We start from the raw sequence: 18,884 nt of genomic DNA, 5'->3' as shown, positions 1-18,884 counted from the left end.
TATTTGTGCACAGGCCAAATGGGGCTGTTGAAGGGTGAGTGTGTTTTGCTGACCACCCATTGGCTTTCCCGCTCACGGATCATCTTGTGGATGGGGATCACAGCATCTCGAGTTGTTCTGTACTGTCGGCGATGCACTGTCGAAGTGGCAATTGGCACTCGTTGCTCTTCTCTCTTCAGAAGTCCTACTGCAGATGGGTTCTCTGATAGTCCAGGCAAGGTGTTCAATTGCTTAACACCCTCTGTCTCTACAGCTGCTATCCAGAATGCTCACTTGAATCCTTTTGGGTCGTTGTAATATCAATTTTGGAGGAAGTTTATGCCCAAAATGCATGGGGCCTCTTGGCCAATCACAATAGAGCATCTCTTCCACTCATTTCCTGTCAGGCTCACATCAGCTTCCACCAAAGTAAAATCCTGCGATCCCCCTGTCACACCAGCAATAGAAACAGATTCATCCCCCACATGGTTTGATGGGAGTATTGTGCACTGCGCACCAGTGTCAACCAAGGCCTTATATTTTTGTGGTTCTAATGTGCCAGGCCAACGAATCCACACAGTCCAAAAAACGCAATTTTCCCTAGCCTCTACCTGGCTAGAGGCAGGGCCCCTGTAAGCCTGGTTATCTGTCTTTCCCTGGGTAACTGGAGCTGCTTCCTTTTTGGTGGAACTTCCTCTCTGGGTCTTGCCTTCCTTCAATTCACGCACCCATTGTGCCAGAGCAGCAGTAGATTTTCCATCCCATCTACTCATATTTTCTCCACAATCACACAGTAATGACCACAGCTCAGCTCATAGGGTGTCCCTTCTCTCCCTATCTGAGGAACATCTGCATTTGGTGCCAGAACCTCTGACTTGTAATGCAGAGACTTGGAGAAGGTTCCCTTTAATCTCCTCCCTGACTTTCTTGTGGTTCTCCTCTACCTTGTCTTCTAATTTCTGCAGACGGGTTTCCACAGCTGTGATTCTTGCATGTTGGACCATGCATGGCATCTGCATATGCTCGGAGCTTCTTTGCCATATCCAGCATGGTCTCCCCCATGTCATCCTGCTTCATTACTGCTAAAGCAAAAGAGTATTCTTGTGGCCCAATCGTACAAGTTTTTGCCACATCACGGGTGTACATGGTACTAAGTCTGGGTTCCTAGTGTTTACGTCATCTGAGAGGACAATCTCCACCACTGCCATTTCTCTCAAGCGTTGAATCCCTTGTTCTATGGGCTTCCACTAGGTTTGCTGAATACAGAGATCATCTGCACACAGATATCTTTCTGCCACACTTCCCAGGACCTGTTCCCAGAGACTGCAAGGATGAGCCTCCCTTATCATTCCTTGGTCAATAACCGGATCATGTGATAGGGATCCCAAATGCCTCGCTTCAGTGCTGTCCAGAATTGTAGCCTTGCCTGCAGCATCCCAAAGACAGACTCTCCAACTAAATATAGATTCATCAGGTCATTGAGTATAATGCTTTCTTATGCCACAAAGGTCCTTCAGGGAAATGGAATTAATATTGGCTTCTGATCCTGTGCCAGATGCTTTGGCTTCTGATTTTGGTGAAGGTCCTTCTCCTGGGTCATCGTCATCCACTGGTCGATTGGTTTGGTCTTGTGCCAGTTTGTTGGGCTCCTGATCTTGTGCCAGTTGATTCGGCTTCTGATCGTGTGTCTGTTGCTTCGGCTTCTGATTGGGTGTCGGGAAGCATTGAGGGTCCTTCACCTAGATCACTGTCCACTGGTTGATCGGTTTTGTGTGTATGCTTCTTTCCATTAGCAACTGCCAGTGTCTTAGGCTCACTGTCTGGTTTACCTACAACCTGAGTAACTGGGGTGTTGGCTGCAGCCTGAGTGACTGGGGTAGCTGCTGATTTATCTTCCTTCCCCCCTGCCTCTATCTGCTCCCCTACAATATCAAGCCGCGTGTGATAAGCATATGCCAGGGCCCAGCTTATTGCAATGAGCTTTTTCTCCTTAGAGTCATCATGGCAGTTCTCTTCCAGATATTTCCCCCACCTCATCTGGGTTCTGAATTTGTTCACATGAAAAATTCCCAAGCTGCGGGATCAGAAAACTCCTTCAGGGTTCAGCCCATTCTCTCCCATTCTCCACACCATTCAGGATTTTCCATACCTGGGCCTACTTCTGGGTCAGGGGCCTCATCAGCTCTTCTGGACATCTCAGTCCTCATTCTAGACAAGCTACAGACCATATAGAGGAAGCTTACCAGACTAAATACCAGGAAGGTGGCCTCTTTAACATTCAGGGGACACTGAACATTCTCCAAAAGTGATGTAACCAATTCAAAAGAGAAGAGGGACAGGAAAGGCTGAAAAGCTTCATCCCCTACTACTCCTCTAACAAACTGGGTGCAATTACTAATAAATCCCCAAAACATGATGCTGGAACTATGACGCAGGGTAGGACGAAGAAACCATAAATCAAACATACCTGGAACAAACTCCAGTACCTTTATAACCTTCCTATAAATCATTACCACCGAGCCCAACAAAACAGCCATCCTAATTCGTGCATCTCTACTGTAAAAGCTATGTGTTAGGGACAACACTGGGGGTATTTCCAGATAAGAAAACAAACCTAGGGACCAGAAAGGTATTAAAACCTCAAAAAAGCCTAGGGAACAGAAACACAGAAAGGACTCCATTCCAAGAGACATTATATATTCAAGGAGCAACATGGCTACTAACTGCTTTATCCCCACACAAAGTACAACCAAAATGCAATCAGTACAAGGTTTTTCCACTCTCTTGAGCCACACACTGGGCACCAATAAAAAATGAATTGTCCTGGTTTAGGGAAAATTTGGGAGGAAACCCCAGAATAGGGTCCCTCCGGGAAGCAAACCCAAATGGCCCCTCCCCCAACTAGTCCAGGAAAGAACTTCCTCGGAGAAAAGTGGAAAAAACTATTTATTTAACAAACAAAGTGCCCACAAGCACAAAGAATGAACAATATCAAACAATAAAACCTTTTGTTGCTCTGAAGTGAGATGGTAAATTCAGAAAGGTCTTGCCGTGGGTAGCTCAGCTTGCTCGGTCTCTTATCAGTCCCTCCGGAGGTCCAGGCCCCGGTGGGATGCAGCAGGTGTGAGTTCCTGGTGCTCTTCTGGGTCTTTCAGTCCGGAGCAGGTTTAAACAGTCCCAAGAAAAAAGAAAAAAAAACAGTCCAGGGAACTTCTCTGCCCTAGCTAGCTAAAACTAACTAAAAGCACAAGAGATCTCTGTCCCGCTGCTGTCTGTGCCTCAGACGAACACTCTCCAGAGAAGGAATGTGGAGGAGTGAGCAGTTTCTCCAAAACAAACGGTGCGCTTCTTCTCCATGCTTCACTCTCAAAACCAGTCTTAAAGGCACAGAACTCAATATCCAACACAGACAGAACAGATGATTTGGGATACAAGCATCATAAAGTCACCCTAGGGCATTCCACCCCTTATCCCCATATCATCATATTATTACCAAAACAAAAAGAAATTCTAGTTATACAAACATACATTATACATATATATATCTATATAAAAACAATATACAGCTATATGTAGCCAATGGCAGTGACATTCAGGAAACAGTGATATTTACACATGGTTCTCACCCAACAATCAGATCTCTTTCCATTCTTCTGCATTATCCACCATGTGCAACCTGGTCCCTGAGCAAAGACAATCCCACGGATGGGTTTGTCTGTACTTGAGGCAGAACTGATCCAAACTGCCTTCCCTGACAAACCTTTGGCATGCACCACTGGGACTTTATCTCCATCTACTGTATGTAGGAGCTCAGACTGGGCAGGGCCTGCTCTGTTGGTGGAGCTGCAGGTGTTAATCAACCAGGTGGCCTTTGCCAGATGCTGCTCCCAATTCTTGAAAGATCCCCCACCCAGTGCTTGCAAGGTGGTTTTTAACAGTTCCATTGGAACTAATACACAAAATCAACTAGATTTAACTTATTGACACATCTTGCAATTAATTTGATCACTCAGGAGCATAAAATTACCATCTTTTTTCACCAGCACAATGTTAAATGTACTGTTTACAGTGAAAGTTAAGAAAATACCTGGTATGTAATTGCTCTGTGGTTCAATTCCAGCTGGAAAGTTAGTGTTTTCAGGAATGGAATGGGTATAGTCATCAAGAGGCGGCAGTTCTGTTAGAATCTCAGTGTGCCGTGGCACTAGTACAGGAGGCAAGACTGGAAAATCAAAATTCAAAGCATTAATAAGACCCTCAAAATGCACGCTTCTGTGAGTTAAAAGGAAAAAAATCTATATCTAAATCATCTAACAATTTCTTCAGATGTTTTGAAATTTTCTGAATCTCAGTACTGCTAGTATTACGATTGTACTGCTAGTGGTAGAAACAGATTCCTGAAGTGCCTCTTGAGTAAGACTATTCCACATTAGGAAAGGTGAATCACCTCTGTTCTCCTTTTAAGTCTGGGTTGTATTTAGCCATCTGGAAACTACTAGTGGTCCTGGAAATGTTTATCAGGGGTAAAGGTATCTCCCTATTCTTAAAGATTTTTCAGTAACTTTACTATTAAAAGCTATCAGGGGTAGTTTTCTCAAAAGCTTTATCTCTAAGAATCTTGTACTTTTGGCAAGAGAAAGCATCATCTTTCTCTTTTTCACTTATAATATTATGCTGATCAAGTACGTACAGATGCTATACAAAGTCAGAAGTAGTCTTCCTACCTGGTGTCTCCACCCTCTGGTAGTGGTAAGGGTTTACACATACTTCATCCTTTTTAAGATTAAAAGCATATTCACAGTTTTCAATTGATTTAAGTTCATGGTGACTGTGAAGATCTGGCCAGCGCCACAAACGACAGTAAATAACATGCGGCAATCCTTTACGATGAGATACCTGTAGACGGCCATCGAGAGATCTGGAGGGGAAAGATGTTAAAAAGTTTTTACAGACTGCATGCTCTTAGTCACTCAAGCAAGAGTGTACACACATGGGATGGGGAGTTTATTCATTCTAAGAATTCAGTGGATTGATACTGCTAGTGACATTTATACTCTTGTTGAAAGGCTTCAAATGTGATAAAAATGATCATATCAGTAGTCTCTTAACTTATATTTGAGTTGCTCAAATCATTGCCAGTAAATTTAGAATTCATTAAAAGCCACTTTACCTCCAACCAACTATTTAGGATGATTGCTTCATATATTTTTTTAAATGCAGAAGAGAGTTGTTAAAAAAAATAATAAAATCACACAGTTAATGGTCCCTTCCATTACTAAACTTCAAAGCTTTGCTATGGCATAGATGCTTTATGGCTTTAAGTTTAAGAATTCTCACAGGACTGCAAATAAGCCTATAAGCAGTCAGCTACCCAAGTGATCCACATGGTAGTATAACTGTAATGCAAAAAGCATGAATGCACATCTTTTAAGGACTGTACAGTTTATCTTCTTGACTTCGTCTGCCTTACTACCATCTGAAATCATTTTACTAGTTTTAAGACAGACGGCATATGCTTACACAAATACAGATGTTTATGATTGTTATGGGATGGGAGACAAACCTCAATACACAAATCAAGTAATGTGACATGAAAAAATAAAAACCCTGTTTAGAATTTGCCTGCCATTAGCTACTGAAGAATTTAAAATAATTTTTTAGTAGCTCATATCCGAGCCAATTAGCAAGATTTAACTGAAAGCTTGTGACATACAAAGCAGTTTAAATACTTTAAAAGAGTAGGCCTAAAGAATCAAGCTTCCCAACTTTGTTAATATAAATATCAAATCATATTAGAGCTTGCATTTAACAAGTCTTCCCATTCTTTCAATAGCACTGTCATGAAAAATCAATATTGCAGAATTAGAGTTTCATTGGTCAAAACATCAGCTGATAACACTTGGTTTTCTACACTGGCAAGCAAATATCTTAAAATGCTGTACCATGAGAGGCCTAGGAAGCATTTTAGTCTATTTTACAGCTAAAGTATCCCGTTACAGACCCTCCAAAGCCAATCCCTCCCACAAGATTTCTATGATGCAAGAGGGCAGAATATTCACCTGGTTTGTTCAGAGAAGCTGTAAAGGCCTGTTGTATCCCACTGATCTATCATGTTTGGTGTACTCAGTCCCCAAATTTCAGAACAAGTGCTGTGCATAATAAATTGAAAACAAAAACAAAAAATTGATATGAATATGGAACATGGTTATTCAAAACATTATGGTGTCAAACATGGAAAAACATACAGAATACTTCCTTTCACATAGAAGATAGAGCATTGTTAGACTTGCATTTATACTGACATCGCATGCTATATTTTCTATATGAAGGAGGCTATCAAAATGGAACAAGTGATTCAAGGTAAATGATAAATGTTTTTAAAAGTTGAACAAGTTCTCTGCTTTTAAGTAGTCAGTACAGTTGTAACATTACTTAAAACAGGAAAAACTTATTCAGCCTAGCTCTTAAAAAAATCAGTTTTAAAGGGTAGTTTCTGGGTTTGTTTCTTGGGGTCTTTTTGTTTGTTTTTAAACATAAGCTTTCCTAAGACTTCAAACAAATGCTGTGTATATCTGAAACTGAACATCACAATCTAACTTTCAGGTACCACCACTTAAGCATTAATCTCATTCTCCATGCACATACTAATTTGCTGCTTTCCCCAAAAGAGTAAAAATTCAGACTTTAAAGAAAAGCACATTGTAGCTAATACTTCTCACTGTTTTCAGTACTCTCCTTGATTAAAGAACTAAATATTCTTTTCCACAGTATACAAAACACAGAATGTTTAACATAGTTTTACAGTATAGCATTTTAGGATTCAATTACAGGAAAACAAACCTTTAATTGCTAAATTAAGGAGGTGGAAAAGAGAGACAATTTTTTACCAAACTGGTTTAAGGACAAGATCACAACAGTAAAGACAAAGGAGCCTTCAGTCATAGGCACAAACTAAAAGTAGCATCAGATTTAAACAAAACAAGAAAACAGCATGGCTTTGTAAACTGAAAGCAGAATCAGAAACATAAATGCAGCTCAGCTCTATCACAGACTTGCTTTGTGACCACTAAAAATGGACAGTTTCTTTTTTATAGAAGTGACATACGACTAGACTTCAGACTTCAGAAATTCTGAGAATTTGGTTCACAAACAACTGATATCTCTATTTCCTAATTAGAGCCTGAAGTTTGGCTGTGTGCTACAGTCCCTTTAAAATTAATAGCCTCTGAAAAGTTGCAACACAAAGAAAAAAATCCAAGTTCACCAAATTCCTGGTTTATAATATAGGTGTTGCGATTTAAACTACTAAACTTAGCTGATACAGTCACAAGTTTGGATTGAGTGCTTAATGGAAGAGAAGTAGGTATTTTTATTTCTCCTCCCTATGCAGGGAAAATTCATTAGTGTTATGAAACAAGAACACATAAATATAAGTGTGGGCAACTGCTGAAGAGAATTAATGGTTCTTGTCCCCTTCTTGCCTGTCCCAAACACCTAATTTTTAGTGCCATTCCAGGGAGGCTGAAATGTTCATGCAATTGAGCAGCAACCCAAATATATCAATTGGCTATCTGACCAAAGAACATACATGGCAGAAAATTTAACTTTTGAGAGTTACTTTTCATCTAGAGTTACATGAACACTACGAATGAGGAATAAGACTATAATTGTAGACAGCAGTCTGCATTTATCAGAAATAAAATTGCTACATAAAATATGGCCTTTGACATTTTACTGATTACGGACACAAGTAAAATCTTCTAGTAGAGAACATTTGTCTAGTAGAGAGCAGCAGTGTCAGATGAGAAGGCACATTCTCTGATTTAGATCCATCTCTTCAAAAGAGCCAACTCTCCTGAGCAAGTTACATGTATCTCAGACACAGGCAGCATCACAGATCTCTAGAAAGTGGACAGAGAGGGATCCTGAGCATCACTATATCAGCAGAGCATATAGACTCTCTTTTTCACATTCCTAAGATGTCTCTAGGATGGTAGACTGCCAGAACATGCATAATGATTGAAATAGTTGCCCTGAAGCCTGTGGGATGCCACGTGTCTTGAGGGGTAGAAGAATTATAAAAGAAAGGCATTACAAAATCAGGCCTGCTCTATTAAATTAATAGCTAGCCTATCATCTTGTGGTATATGTTAAAAAATAATTAGTGCTGGAGAATTAAACATTTCAGCCTTTGTGAAAACAAAGCCAGTAACAGGGGAAGAAAGCGATTTGCACCAGAAAGGAGGGAATCATCAAGCACGGATAGACTGTCTCCAGAAATGTGTATTCCAACGGATTTTCGTCTGACAACACCTCCATGATATGCATCCGATATCAGATAATATGGCCAATATCAGATAATATGGTCCCCAAAGATGTGTATTCCCGAACCAAATTCCAGTAAAAGAAATTAAGTATTCATCCCTTCCTGGAAAACTTTTCGGCAGACCGGCAGCAAGAAAGAAAGATACATGAATATGCTAAAGAAACAAGAGTGACAAAAGAACGAAAAAAAAAAACAACCCTGTTCAGTCAGAAAACTGTATAAAACAGGACCCTGCAAAGGCAGAACTTGTGAACCACGGGGGAATCGGAGCTATATAGTCCGATTTGCTCTTCACCCAGTGTTGATCCTGGGCTTGGCACTGTTTCACTTGTGGCTTTTCCAAAACTCATATTTTGATTATTTAATAATTTCAATTTAATTATTAATTTGGCTAATCCATTTATAACAATCTCTTCTAAGTGTAGTTAAGCAATTTGCAAGTTCCCATGTGAAAACAATCTTGGTATGGAAACTTGTTAGCATAACAACATATTCTTGGGTTGAAAAACAAATGCATCTGCAATAACAAGGGATTTGTCCCATGAGAATCAGTAAAGAAAATATGTAAACAATACAAGAATAGAGAGATTTGATAGACAAGTAAAATACCTTTTACTAATCAGTAGAGTAATTGGCAAGAAAGCTATTAACCAATTAAAGTTCCACATGAGGTCTGTAAAAACTGTATAAAATGAGTAGTGAAAATAAAGAATGGGCTTTTCCTGCATGAAGATAATGGAGTCTCCGCTGACTTATTACAACAGCCAGGGAGCATTCCAACACTGTACTGTGTCCTTAAATATTCACCACTGCTGCTTGTAAGACAGACCATTGCACACATTGAATCAGAAGAACAATCAGCAGACAAAGCCTGCTGCATATTAATTGACACAGTCAGCTCATTACCTTTGAGCAATGGATCCTTTATACAAAGCAGTGCTCCAAAGCTGACACTGTTACAGATGACACATTCCCAAAGTTGTGGGGTACATCACTAGTGTAAGCATGACATGCCACACATTTGCTGCACAAGACTTAAGACCACACATGCCAAAGTGTTGGGGGTTAGATTTGTTTCTTTTTTTTTACTTATAGAATTTTTCCCATAAGTTGCTAGGAAACTAACTATTGAGTGCTTATAGATACTGAGGCAGAACAAAGGGTCCAAAGGAGAGGAGTTGTAGCACCTGACTACACTTCTTTTGTCTCTGGAGCGAGAGATAATGCAAGTTTTGGGGCAGGTAAAGGACAAAGCTAGGGGCAGCTTTGCTCTCTTGCTCTCGCTGTCAGAGACAGGACGGCCAGGCTGTTGCTTGCTGCGGGTGGAGTTCACTGTCACCAGAAAGTCCAGTCCTGGGAAATCTAGCATCATCTGCTCACGTGCTCTGGAATTCTGAGCTCCTCCGCCTGCCCTGCTGGAGCTGGGCCAGCCCTGCCCCGCTGTCGCGGCTTCTTCGGCACTGCTCTTTGTGCTACAGTGTGACCCTGGACCTCCTTGCCCTGCCGGGACATCCCGCCCCTGCCTGCCAGGGACATCCTGCCGTTCCAGCCACCAGCCTGGGACTTTCCACTGTTCCATCTTGGTGCTCTCAGAGTCCTGCAGGGGCACCAAGACCAAACTTCCCTGGGTTTTGTGAAGCAAAGCCCTCAAGGTTCTTGGTTCTGCTTTGTTGTTAATGCTGTAGTTGTTGTTGGTTTTGCTTTGTTATACATACTAGTAAAGAACTGTTATTCCTACCCCCATTCCTATTGCTGAAAGCCCCTTTAATTTTTCTAAATTATAATAATTTGGAGGGAGGGGATTTGAATTCTCCATTCCTGGGGAGGTCCTGCCCTTCCGTAGCAGATACCTGTCTTTCAAACTGTTATAAATGTGGATTATAAAATTGGCTTTTTGCAAGATGTGTGCTATAACGTTGTGGTAAGGATATAGGATATAGGTTTTTTATTTCTGCTATTAGTAAAAGAAGATTAAGGCATAGTGGTAGTAGTTGATGTAAGTATGCTTAAACTGTCTGTTTGGTTGGGATAACATCCAGTGAACATGTAAAGAAGACTCTGCTATTGATATACCAACTATCAGCATCTACCACCTGAAGAAAGCACGGACCAAGGCCCAAGCTGGAGGTGATAATGAAGACACAGCCACAAAACACGCATGCTCTAAAAAGGCGGACCCAAGGAGGGACCATGCAAAAGAGTTCCTGGAATATGGAAACTAGTTTATGGAATTATATGAATATTCATAAACTGTTGTGATAGAAAGGGTATTTAAAGAATGTCTCTGAGATAGCAAGGTGTGGACTTGGCTAAATGCCAAGTCACCCAGCCAGCCATACTTGGCTTTTTCTCTCTCCTAATTGTCTTAATTTTTTTATTAAACGTATTTCTTAAAATTTACCAAAAAGTGAACCTCGTTTTTCACAAAACCAAGACAAAAAGTAAAATTTTACAGTTCCTGACAAAGCATGATGAATAGTGTTATGGGTAATGTCTGTATAAAATAATTCGTGCTTGGGAATTAAGAAATATAGAATTGAGAACTCACCAGCAGCAACTGGGAAGGTTAATTTGCAATTGTAAGAGGATGGATGGCTCTGAAGAAGCACGAATTTACAACAGAAAAAGAGCTGCAGCCACGGAGATGGGCAATCAAGAGTGATGAGCCAGGTTATGCCTAGATGATTGATACCAGATATGCATCTAAGACAAGATGCCCAAGCTCATCAGGACTGAGCATCTCAATATCGGCTTCTCAGAAATCTCATCAATCCCTCGACTCTGCCCCTTCGGTGGCAGGATTTGTGAACAGGGGGAGACTGGTGCAATAGAGGCCAGTCCGAGGTTCACCCGACTCCGATCCCGGGATCGGAGTTGTCCTTTTTATTGTAGCTTTTCCGAGACCGGTGTTACGTGAAAAAAATTTTATTTTTTGATTTTCAATCCGGCTGATTAGTTTATAATAATAGGAACAATATTTTATATTCATAACCTCTTCTCTCTATAAATATTCAAACTATCAAAGCTGACAGCATATTTAATAACCTACAGAAAGACAAACCATATCCTGAAGTGACTGCAACAGAGTCATAGGTTACAGTGAAGCTCAGGACACCATGGAGGGAAGGCAGGCCAGGAGGTACAGAAAAAGTGAACAGTTAGAAGTTAGAGCAAAACTGCTCTAATATACAGCAGCTTACATGACATGCTATCTTCCAGGATATATGTCTGCTTAGAGTTAGGATTAATAGAAATGTTTTACCGGTTCATCTACACTATGACTATACTCAACTCCAATAATCCACAAACACAGAAGAGTCTTCAGGAAATCAACCCATATGATCAATAAAGTCAGCTCAAAATAGCTTTTACTGTTCACTGGAAGAAATATCTGAGGAAATATTGGTCTCTCCACTCTCCTGCTCACATAAAAGATCCATTGCATGAGATGCAAGACTGTCTCCCCACTACATCACCCAGACAGTAAACAAGGCTCCTTGTATGTGTTCACACACATACAGACTAAATCAGAATGAAATTCCTCACAACCCTAAAAAGCATACTTCATGCACAGCACTTCCAAGAAAGACCACAATATGTTCATTCATATGCAGGCAATAGCCTGACAGAGGGCAGACACATCTATTCATCCCAGAAAGGTGGAGCTGGAAAGATGACTGCATTCTGAAAGATGTTTAAATAACCACTAAAATCCTCTGAAAGGGAAACAGGAGTATAGAATTACTGTCCCAAAATAAATAGGATGCATTCTCTCCTAAACCTACCATTCTGAAGCATCCAAAACCCCTTGTGAAGAGTCCTTTCTGTGCCTTATTCTGTCGGAGTCCAGGACATCCCCTTGAATGACCTGGGACCCAGGAAAGGGAATTTGAGCCCTGGACAGGGGGGTGTGGAGCCGGTCCAGGGGGCTCAGAGACCTTGGCACAGAGCCCAGGAAAACACCGGGTTTGATTTTAGTCCATGGGAGAGGCTTCTGACACAGAGAGAGAAATTGCAAACCACCAGGATGTGAAAACAGTAGTTTAGCACAGTAGAAGATGAAAAATTCAGTAGTTTTAGGGTTCATAGAAAAGAGGTAAATGGGGGACAAGATGGTGGAATTTGGGTGGTACCTCGTGTCCCTCTTCTTCTTCCTCATCTTCCATCTTCTGAGGTGGTGATGACACAAGGTAGAGTGGATTGGGTCAAAGTAGAAATGACCCTTTTAGTGTGAGCACTAGGCATTGGTATAAAATTGTAAATAACTGACACGTAGTTATCTGTATAAATGTAAGGTGACGCCCCATCAGTGGGCAGTCGCCTCATGTCCCAGCCGCTGTCCAGACCTCGGCTGGGAGCGCAGAAAATTCTGAGATATCAAATAATAAACAGCACGAGAAACCTGAAAACGGAACCTTGAAGACTTTGCTTTTTTCTACCAACGCGACTCAGGGCTTTTAGAAGGCCAAGGACTTTAAACAACTTAAATCTCGGGTGAGGAAACCATCCCCGAGATTATTCCATAAAGAATTTAGGAGAATCAAAGATTAACATCTGTACTCATAAGTTAAGTCTTGTCCAGAAATATTCCCATGCCCTGGGACGTGATCATTTATGCTAGAAAGCAGCTAGGACATTCCCCAGCACTGGGCCATGCCAATTACTCTTCTTCCACACAATTCCCAGGTTTGTGAATGGCACACCATCAGAAACACTTCAAAGATATTTACATATGAAGTACCAGAAACTCTGTACAGAAGTTGCTAAATATAATTTTCTTCTTCTTCAGTCTCAGAAAGCAGAACTGTAAAGGACCTTAAAAGGCACCAAGTTCAGTTGACAGCCTCCTCTTTACCTGAAGTGGTAGCACTAGAAAAATGGCAAATAAAACCTGAAATGCAAATATCATCACACTAGTCAAAGCCCACATTATACAGAAATCATTACAGAACGATCTTGGACATTTAGCTTGCTTATTTGTGAAATATTACAGAGCCACAAACATTTCTACTGAATCTTTCATATCTTTAAGAATCTACAGCCACTAACAAGTTTGCCAAGTCCACATTCAAGGCAATCGTCTCCATTTGTTTTTTTTCCCTGCATCTTATAATCACAAGCCTTTCTTCCATTTAATCTGTCTACCCCTACATTTTCTGAGGCATTTGTAGTGCTGGAGCTGTGACTGAAACAAAAAATAATTTCAGTAAACCATGACAGTACCCCACTGATCTGTTTAAAAGTAGATGAGTTTTCAAATTCTAGAAATCTTATGCAAAATCTTCCCTATAGATGTGAGCCTGACGTTTGTTTTTACTCACATTTTCACTGAAAGACTGTCCTACAGTGATGTTTGTATCCCCAATCGTCTGTTTGGCTTGTGTTGGATCTGAGAGTAGGGGGAAGGGAGAGGCAGTCTTTTTCAGAAACTCTCCTCCATCGGCTGGCCTTGAGAGTCGGAGTCAGCAACCCACGGCGCGGAACTGAGAGTTCTTTCTTTTCGTCCCTTTTTTTTTTTTTTTTAAGTAGTTAGTTAGTTAGTGTGTAGCTAGCAGAGGGGGAGAAGCTTCACTTTTTCTTCTCCTGTTTTTTTCTTTCCTTTCTTGTTTTTTTTCTGCCTTCCCTTGGAATTGTTAAAAATCTCTCTGGAATGAGGACCTGGGGGAGCGCCGTGGGGGCTTACAGCTGGAATCCACCAAGATCTGCGCAGCAACGTTTCCCAGCGCCAGAGGGACTGAGACAGAGCAACCACCTCCAGGAGGGACTTCTTTTCCAAATCTGTCATCTCTCCAGAGCAGCACGAAGTTCTTGTCTTTGGGTATTGTTAAATTTATTGTGCTGGGGAGTGCTTTGCCTGTTTAATAAACAGGGTTCTTTCCACTTCTCTCTGAGGAGGTTTTCTTTCCGAACCGGTTGGGGGAGGGAGGGCCCCTTAGGAGGTTTCCTCCCAAATTTGCCCTAAACCACTACAAAACTAAACAAGAGAAATGCAACAAAAAATATGATCAGGTTTTCACTTGAACTGGAGAAGTTATTTAGCACAGGGACATAAACACCTTTACAGCAGCCTAACATTTACAGGACTTACTACCCTGACTTACTACCTTTGCCAGGGGGTGTTCTGGGCTTATCCAGGGATTTGGGGTCAGTGCCCAGAGAGTCTCAGGGTCGTGGGTTTGAATCACACATTGCATTAATGTATATGTCCTGGTTTGGGGCAAATTTGGGAGGAAACCTCTGAATGGGGTCCCTCTAGAAAGCAAATTCAAGTGGCCCCTCCCCCAATTGTTCCAGGAAAAAATTTCCTCAGAGAAAAAAGGAAAAATTGTTTATTCAACAATCAAGGTGCCCACAAGCACAAAAATAATAAACAATATCAAACAACAAAACCTCTCGCTGTTCTGAAGAGAGATGGCAAAATTGAGAAAGTCCTTGCTGTGGGCTGTAGCTCAGCTCACCCAGTCTCTTATCAGTCTCTCTAGTGCTGGAAAATGCCGTCCTGGTCCCCAGTGGGCCGCAGGCATGAGCTCTGGGTGTTTTTCTGGGTTTTCAGTCCAGGACAGGTTTAAACAGTTCCAAGGAAAAGAAGATAAAACAGTCCAGGGAAATTCTCTGCCTCAGCTAGGTAAAAACTAACTAAAAAGCAAAGGAGAGCTCTCTCTCGCTGTCCATCTGTAGACAACACAGTCCAGGAGCAGAATGCAGAGGAGTGAGTGCAGTTTCTGAAAACAAACTGTGTGCTTCTTCTTCTCCCCGTTTGCTCTCGGAACCAGTCTTAAAGGTGCAGAACTTAATATCCAGCACAAACAGAACAGACAACTGGGGATACAAGCATCACAAAGTCACCTCAGGACAGGGAGGTAGAAAAGAGGTGAAGAATTTGCTTTGAGAGCTACACCAAGCTACCCAAACAAGAGTTAGAGCAGTAAGAAATGACCACTAGATTTATTGAATTCCATTTTCACACAACAAATGGGCAAATGCCAATGCATTAACATCGCTCATGGCTGCTTGTGTAAAATTTGCCTGAGAAAATGGGTTGAAGTCTGCAGATTGAAGATCTGTACCTTGCATACTAATTGGTTTTTGTTTGGTTGGTTGGGGTTTTTTGTGGGGTTATTTTTTGGTTCATCACTGGTGAAGCTCCTGTGAAGGCACTGTCCCATTACACTCCACTGATACTAACTTTGAGAAAATGATCAACAAATTGATGGATGAAAGAACAGAATCCTTCCTCTCATACCAGTTATCTTCTTCCTGATGCACCTAAGTTTCAAAAACAGCTGGGAGGGAAACATACCAAACTTTTGGAACTAGTTCAGAGAGGGTCTCAAAGACAATAGTAATAGGAAAGCCTGATTCGACAAGCTTAGGTGTAATATAGTCCATTGGCTTACATACAATATTATATTCAGCACAGACAGTTCCTACCAAGTCTGCCAAATTCCACCTTGGACTTCTGGTGGGCAGTCTTTGGCCTGTTAAGGACATTTATTGACAGAGTACCTGGGGAGTTAGTCCTGAAGGGCAAAGGTGTCCAAGAAGGCTAGATGTGCTTTAAAAAAGAATTGTTAAATATTTAGGAGCAGGCTGTCCCCATGTGTAGAAAGACAAGTTGTCAGGGAAAGACCAGCCTGGTTAAACAGAAAATTTAGGCTGGAACTTAAGGGGGAAAAAAAAGAGTCTATCATCTCTGGAAGGAGGGTCAGATAACTTGGGAGGACTATAAGGATATCACGAGGGACATATATAGGGAGAAGATGAGAAGGACAAAAGCCCAACTAGAACTTGATTTGGCTGCTGCAGTTAGAGACAACAAAAAGTTTCTATAAATACATTTGCAGCAAAGGGAGGGTCAAGGAGAGTCTCCATTTATTGAATGCAGAGGGTGGTGTAGCGTCAGGGTATAAAGAAAAGGCAGAGGTATTTAATGCCTTCTTTGCCTCAGTCTTTAATATCAGGACAAGTTGTCCTCAGGATAACCAGCTCCCTGAGCTGGAAGGTAGGGACCAGGAGTTGAGTGAAGCCCCCATAATCCAGGAAATGATGGTTAGTGACCTGCTATGCCAATTAGATACCCACAGGTCTATGGGCCCAGAGGGGCTCCACCCCAGAGTAATGAGGAAACTGGCAAAAGAACTTGCCAAACCACTCAATCATATACCAGCAGTCCTGGTTAACCAGAAAAGTTCCAGCTAATTGGAAATTAGTAAATGCAATGCTCGTCTACAAGAAGGGTTGGAGGGATGATCTAGGGAACTACAGGCCTGTCAGCCTTACTTCGGTGCCAGGCAAGGTTATGGAAGAGGTGATCCTGAGTGCCACTACATGGCACATGCAGGACAATCAGTGGATCAGGCCCTGGCCAACATGGATTTACAAAAGGAAGGTCTTGCTTGACCAACCTGATCTCCTTTGTCCTGGGTAACCCAAAATGTAATTGTGTTCTATATCTATCTGTGCCCAAAAATTGTTACTGTCTCTTTAAGACCCTACAATGCAGCTTGAAATGCAATGCTGGGGCAGGGGGTGCCCGGGGCTTTTAAAAGTTGGAGCATGCAAGGAGTGCTCTCTCTTTCTTTTGCCTTGCAGCTCTTGCTCAAGGCAGAGGCTCCCTTTTGTGGTTTATTTTCTGTTTCTCTCTGGTCTCTGGAGGGGCTTGTTTCAGGCAGGTTTCTGGACTCTCAAAAATAGCAACTCAAGAAGCTGCATTTCACAATCAAAAACTGTTTCAGAGTAAAATTTGCAACATCTGTCAGCAGTGTGAAGCCTAAGCCGGTCTGGGGTTGGGCTGCCATTCATCAGTGCCTGAGAGCCCATTTTCTTCCCCCGCCATGAAAGTAGGGACCCAAGACAGCAGTGCCACCACCGGCAAAGTCCAGTGGGTGGCAGGCGGCAACAAGCGGCAGCACTGACCCCCACAAACTTCAGCAATTCCCATCTGCCACTAAACTGCTTCATAAGCTCCTACCTTCCTGTTTTTTTTCTTCCAGGGGCAAGGGTGCACCAAGCGAGGTTAGTCTGCCATCTCCCCTTTGTCTCACAGACCACACAGCCACCTGAAGAGCACGCCATCTTGGAGGGAGGGCTGCCACTGTGTTTTCCCTTTGTTGCTCTATGCACATGGCAGGCACCCTCTTGGGGAAGGAGACACTGCCATTTTGGGTTTCTCTGTTCACAGGGAGTCTGTGGGATTTCAGCAACTTTGTAACTAGTGTCTATAACTTATTTTTTGCCTGTTGCTGTTTCATTTTCTTGTAAACTTATTTTATCACTTATCTACTTGTATTAGTTTCTCCTTATTGGTGGAAAGGGATTCATTAAAACTAAAGAGGTAACTCATTTCAGTGCCCACCTTAAATTGTCTTAAACCAAGACATCTTCTATGACAAAGTGACCCACTTAGTAGATGAGGGAAAGGCTGTGGATTTAGTCTATCTAGAGTTCAGTAAATCATCTGACACCATCTCCCACAACACCCTTTTAGAAAAAATGGCTGCTTGTGGCTTGCAGGAGTGGACTCCTAGATGGGTAAAAAACCAGTTGGATGGACAGGTCCAGAAAGTTATGGTATATGGAGCTAAATCCAGTTGGTGGTCAGTCACCTAGCTATGTTCCCCAGGGCTCAGTTTTGGGGCTGGTCCAGTTTAACATCTTTATTGACAATCTGAACAAGGGGATCAAGTGAATCGATGAAGTGGTGTATTTTTTGGTTTTATCAGTTTTATGTATGTATTTGTTCCTTGTATTAAGTTCATTTTTATAAGTTATAATGGTTTGCCCCATGTCACTCATGTTCCACCCTTATTAGTTTCACCCCAATCCCAGTTATATGTCAGTCATAAGTCATCCAGCCCCTGGGTCTTGTCTGTCACTTTGGGGTCTCTCCCAAAAGTCTCGAAAGTTCCAGTAAGAACCCCAAGTGATTGGACAAGACTTCAGCTGTCTCCCCACCCGAGTTATTAATTTGTTACAATGTATGTCATTTACCTAAAGAGCCATACCCCCTTGGCCCCTGATTTGTCTCCAGTTAAACCCATCCCTGAGTTCCTCCCCCCAATAAAAGGTGTTGCATTGGGGGGTTTCCCGCTTTTTTCCCCTCGCCTCTCTTCCCTGCTGCTTCTGCTGAGAGGTGTCTGCTGGGGCAGATACCCTGATGAATAAAGCCAGCAGTTAACCCAGAACAGCCTCCCTCTTTTTTCCTGCTGTCATTGCTTCACTCCTTCAAGCAAGCAAGAACTCACAGGGGTCGGTGAGGTTCATCCTGCTACCGAGCCGTACCCTTCACTGTCGAGGTGTCAGGGCTAGCCAAGGCAGAGACAAGACACCTCTACAAATCCTCAGTAAATTTGCAGACAACACCAAGTTGGGTGGGAGTACTGATCTGCTCAAAGGTAGGAAGGCTCTGCAGAGACATCTGGATAGACTCAATCAATGGGCTGAGGACAACTACATGAGGTTCAATAAGGCAAAGTGCCATGTCCTGCACTCGTGTTACAGGAGCCCCAGGCAGCACTACAGGCTGGGGGAAGAGTGGTGTCACAATAGGACAGAAAATAAAGATGTTTGACTCCAGTCA

At 42.1% G+C, this 18,884-nt stretch overlaps 1 protein-coding gene across 5 annotated transcripts in view; it reads right to left on the bottom strand.

Annotated features, from left to right (window-relative positions):
• The window catches only part of LOC310922192 (mothers against decapentaplegic homolog 2-like), a 90,249-nt gene that overhangs the window by 23,922 nt on the left and 47,443 nt on the right, over positions 1 to 18,884 (bottom strand). For all 5 annotated transcript variants that reach the window (XM_083882609.1, XM_083882613.1, XM_083882610.1 and 2 more), the window contains 3 exons: positions 6,039 to 6,128; positions 4,704 to 4,897; positions 4,067 to 4,201 (listed from right to left, as the gene is read on the bottom strand). In XM_083882609.1, the coding sequence (XP_083738735.1) occupies positions 4,067 to 4,201; positions 4,704 to 4,897; positions 6,039 to 6,128 (419 nt within the window). The remainder of the gene's footprint in view (positions 1 to 4,066; positions 4,202 to 4,703; positions 4,898 to 6,038; positions 6,129 to 18,884) is intronic.

This window comes from Zosterops lateralis (assembly GCF_965231275.1).
Source record: "Zosterops lateralis genome assembly, chromosome: W".
NCBI lineage: Eukaryota > Metazoa > Chordata > Aves > Passeriformes > Zosteropidae > Zosterops > Zosterops lateralis.
Note: the sequence above shows the minus strand (reverse complement) of the source record. Positions and strands in the feature narration are given on the sequence as shown.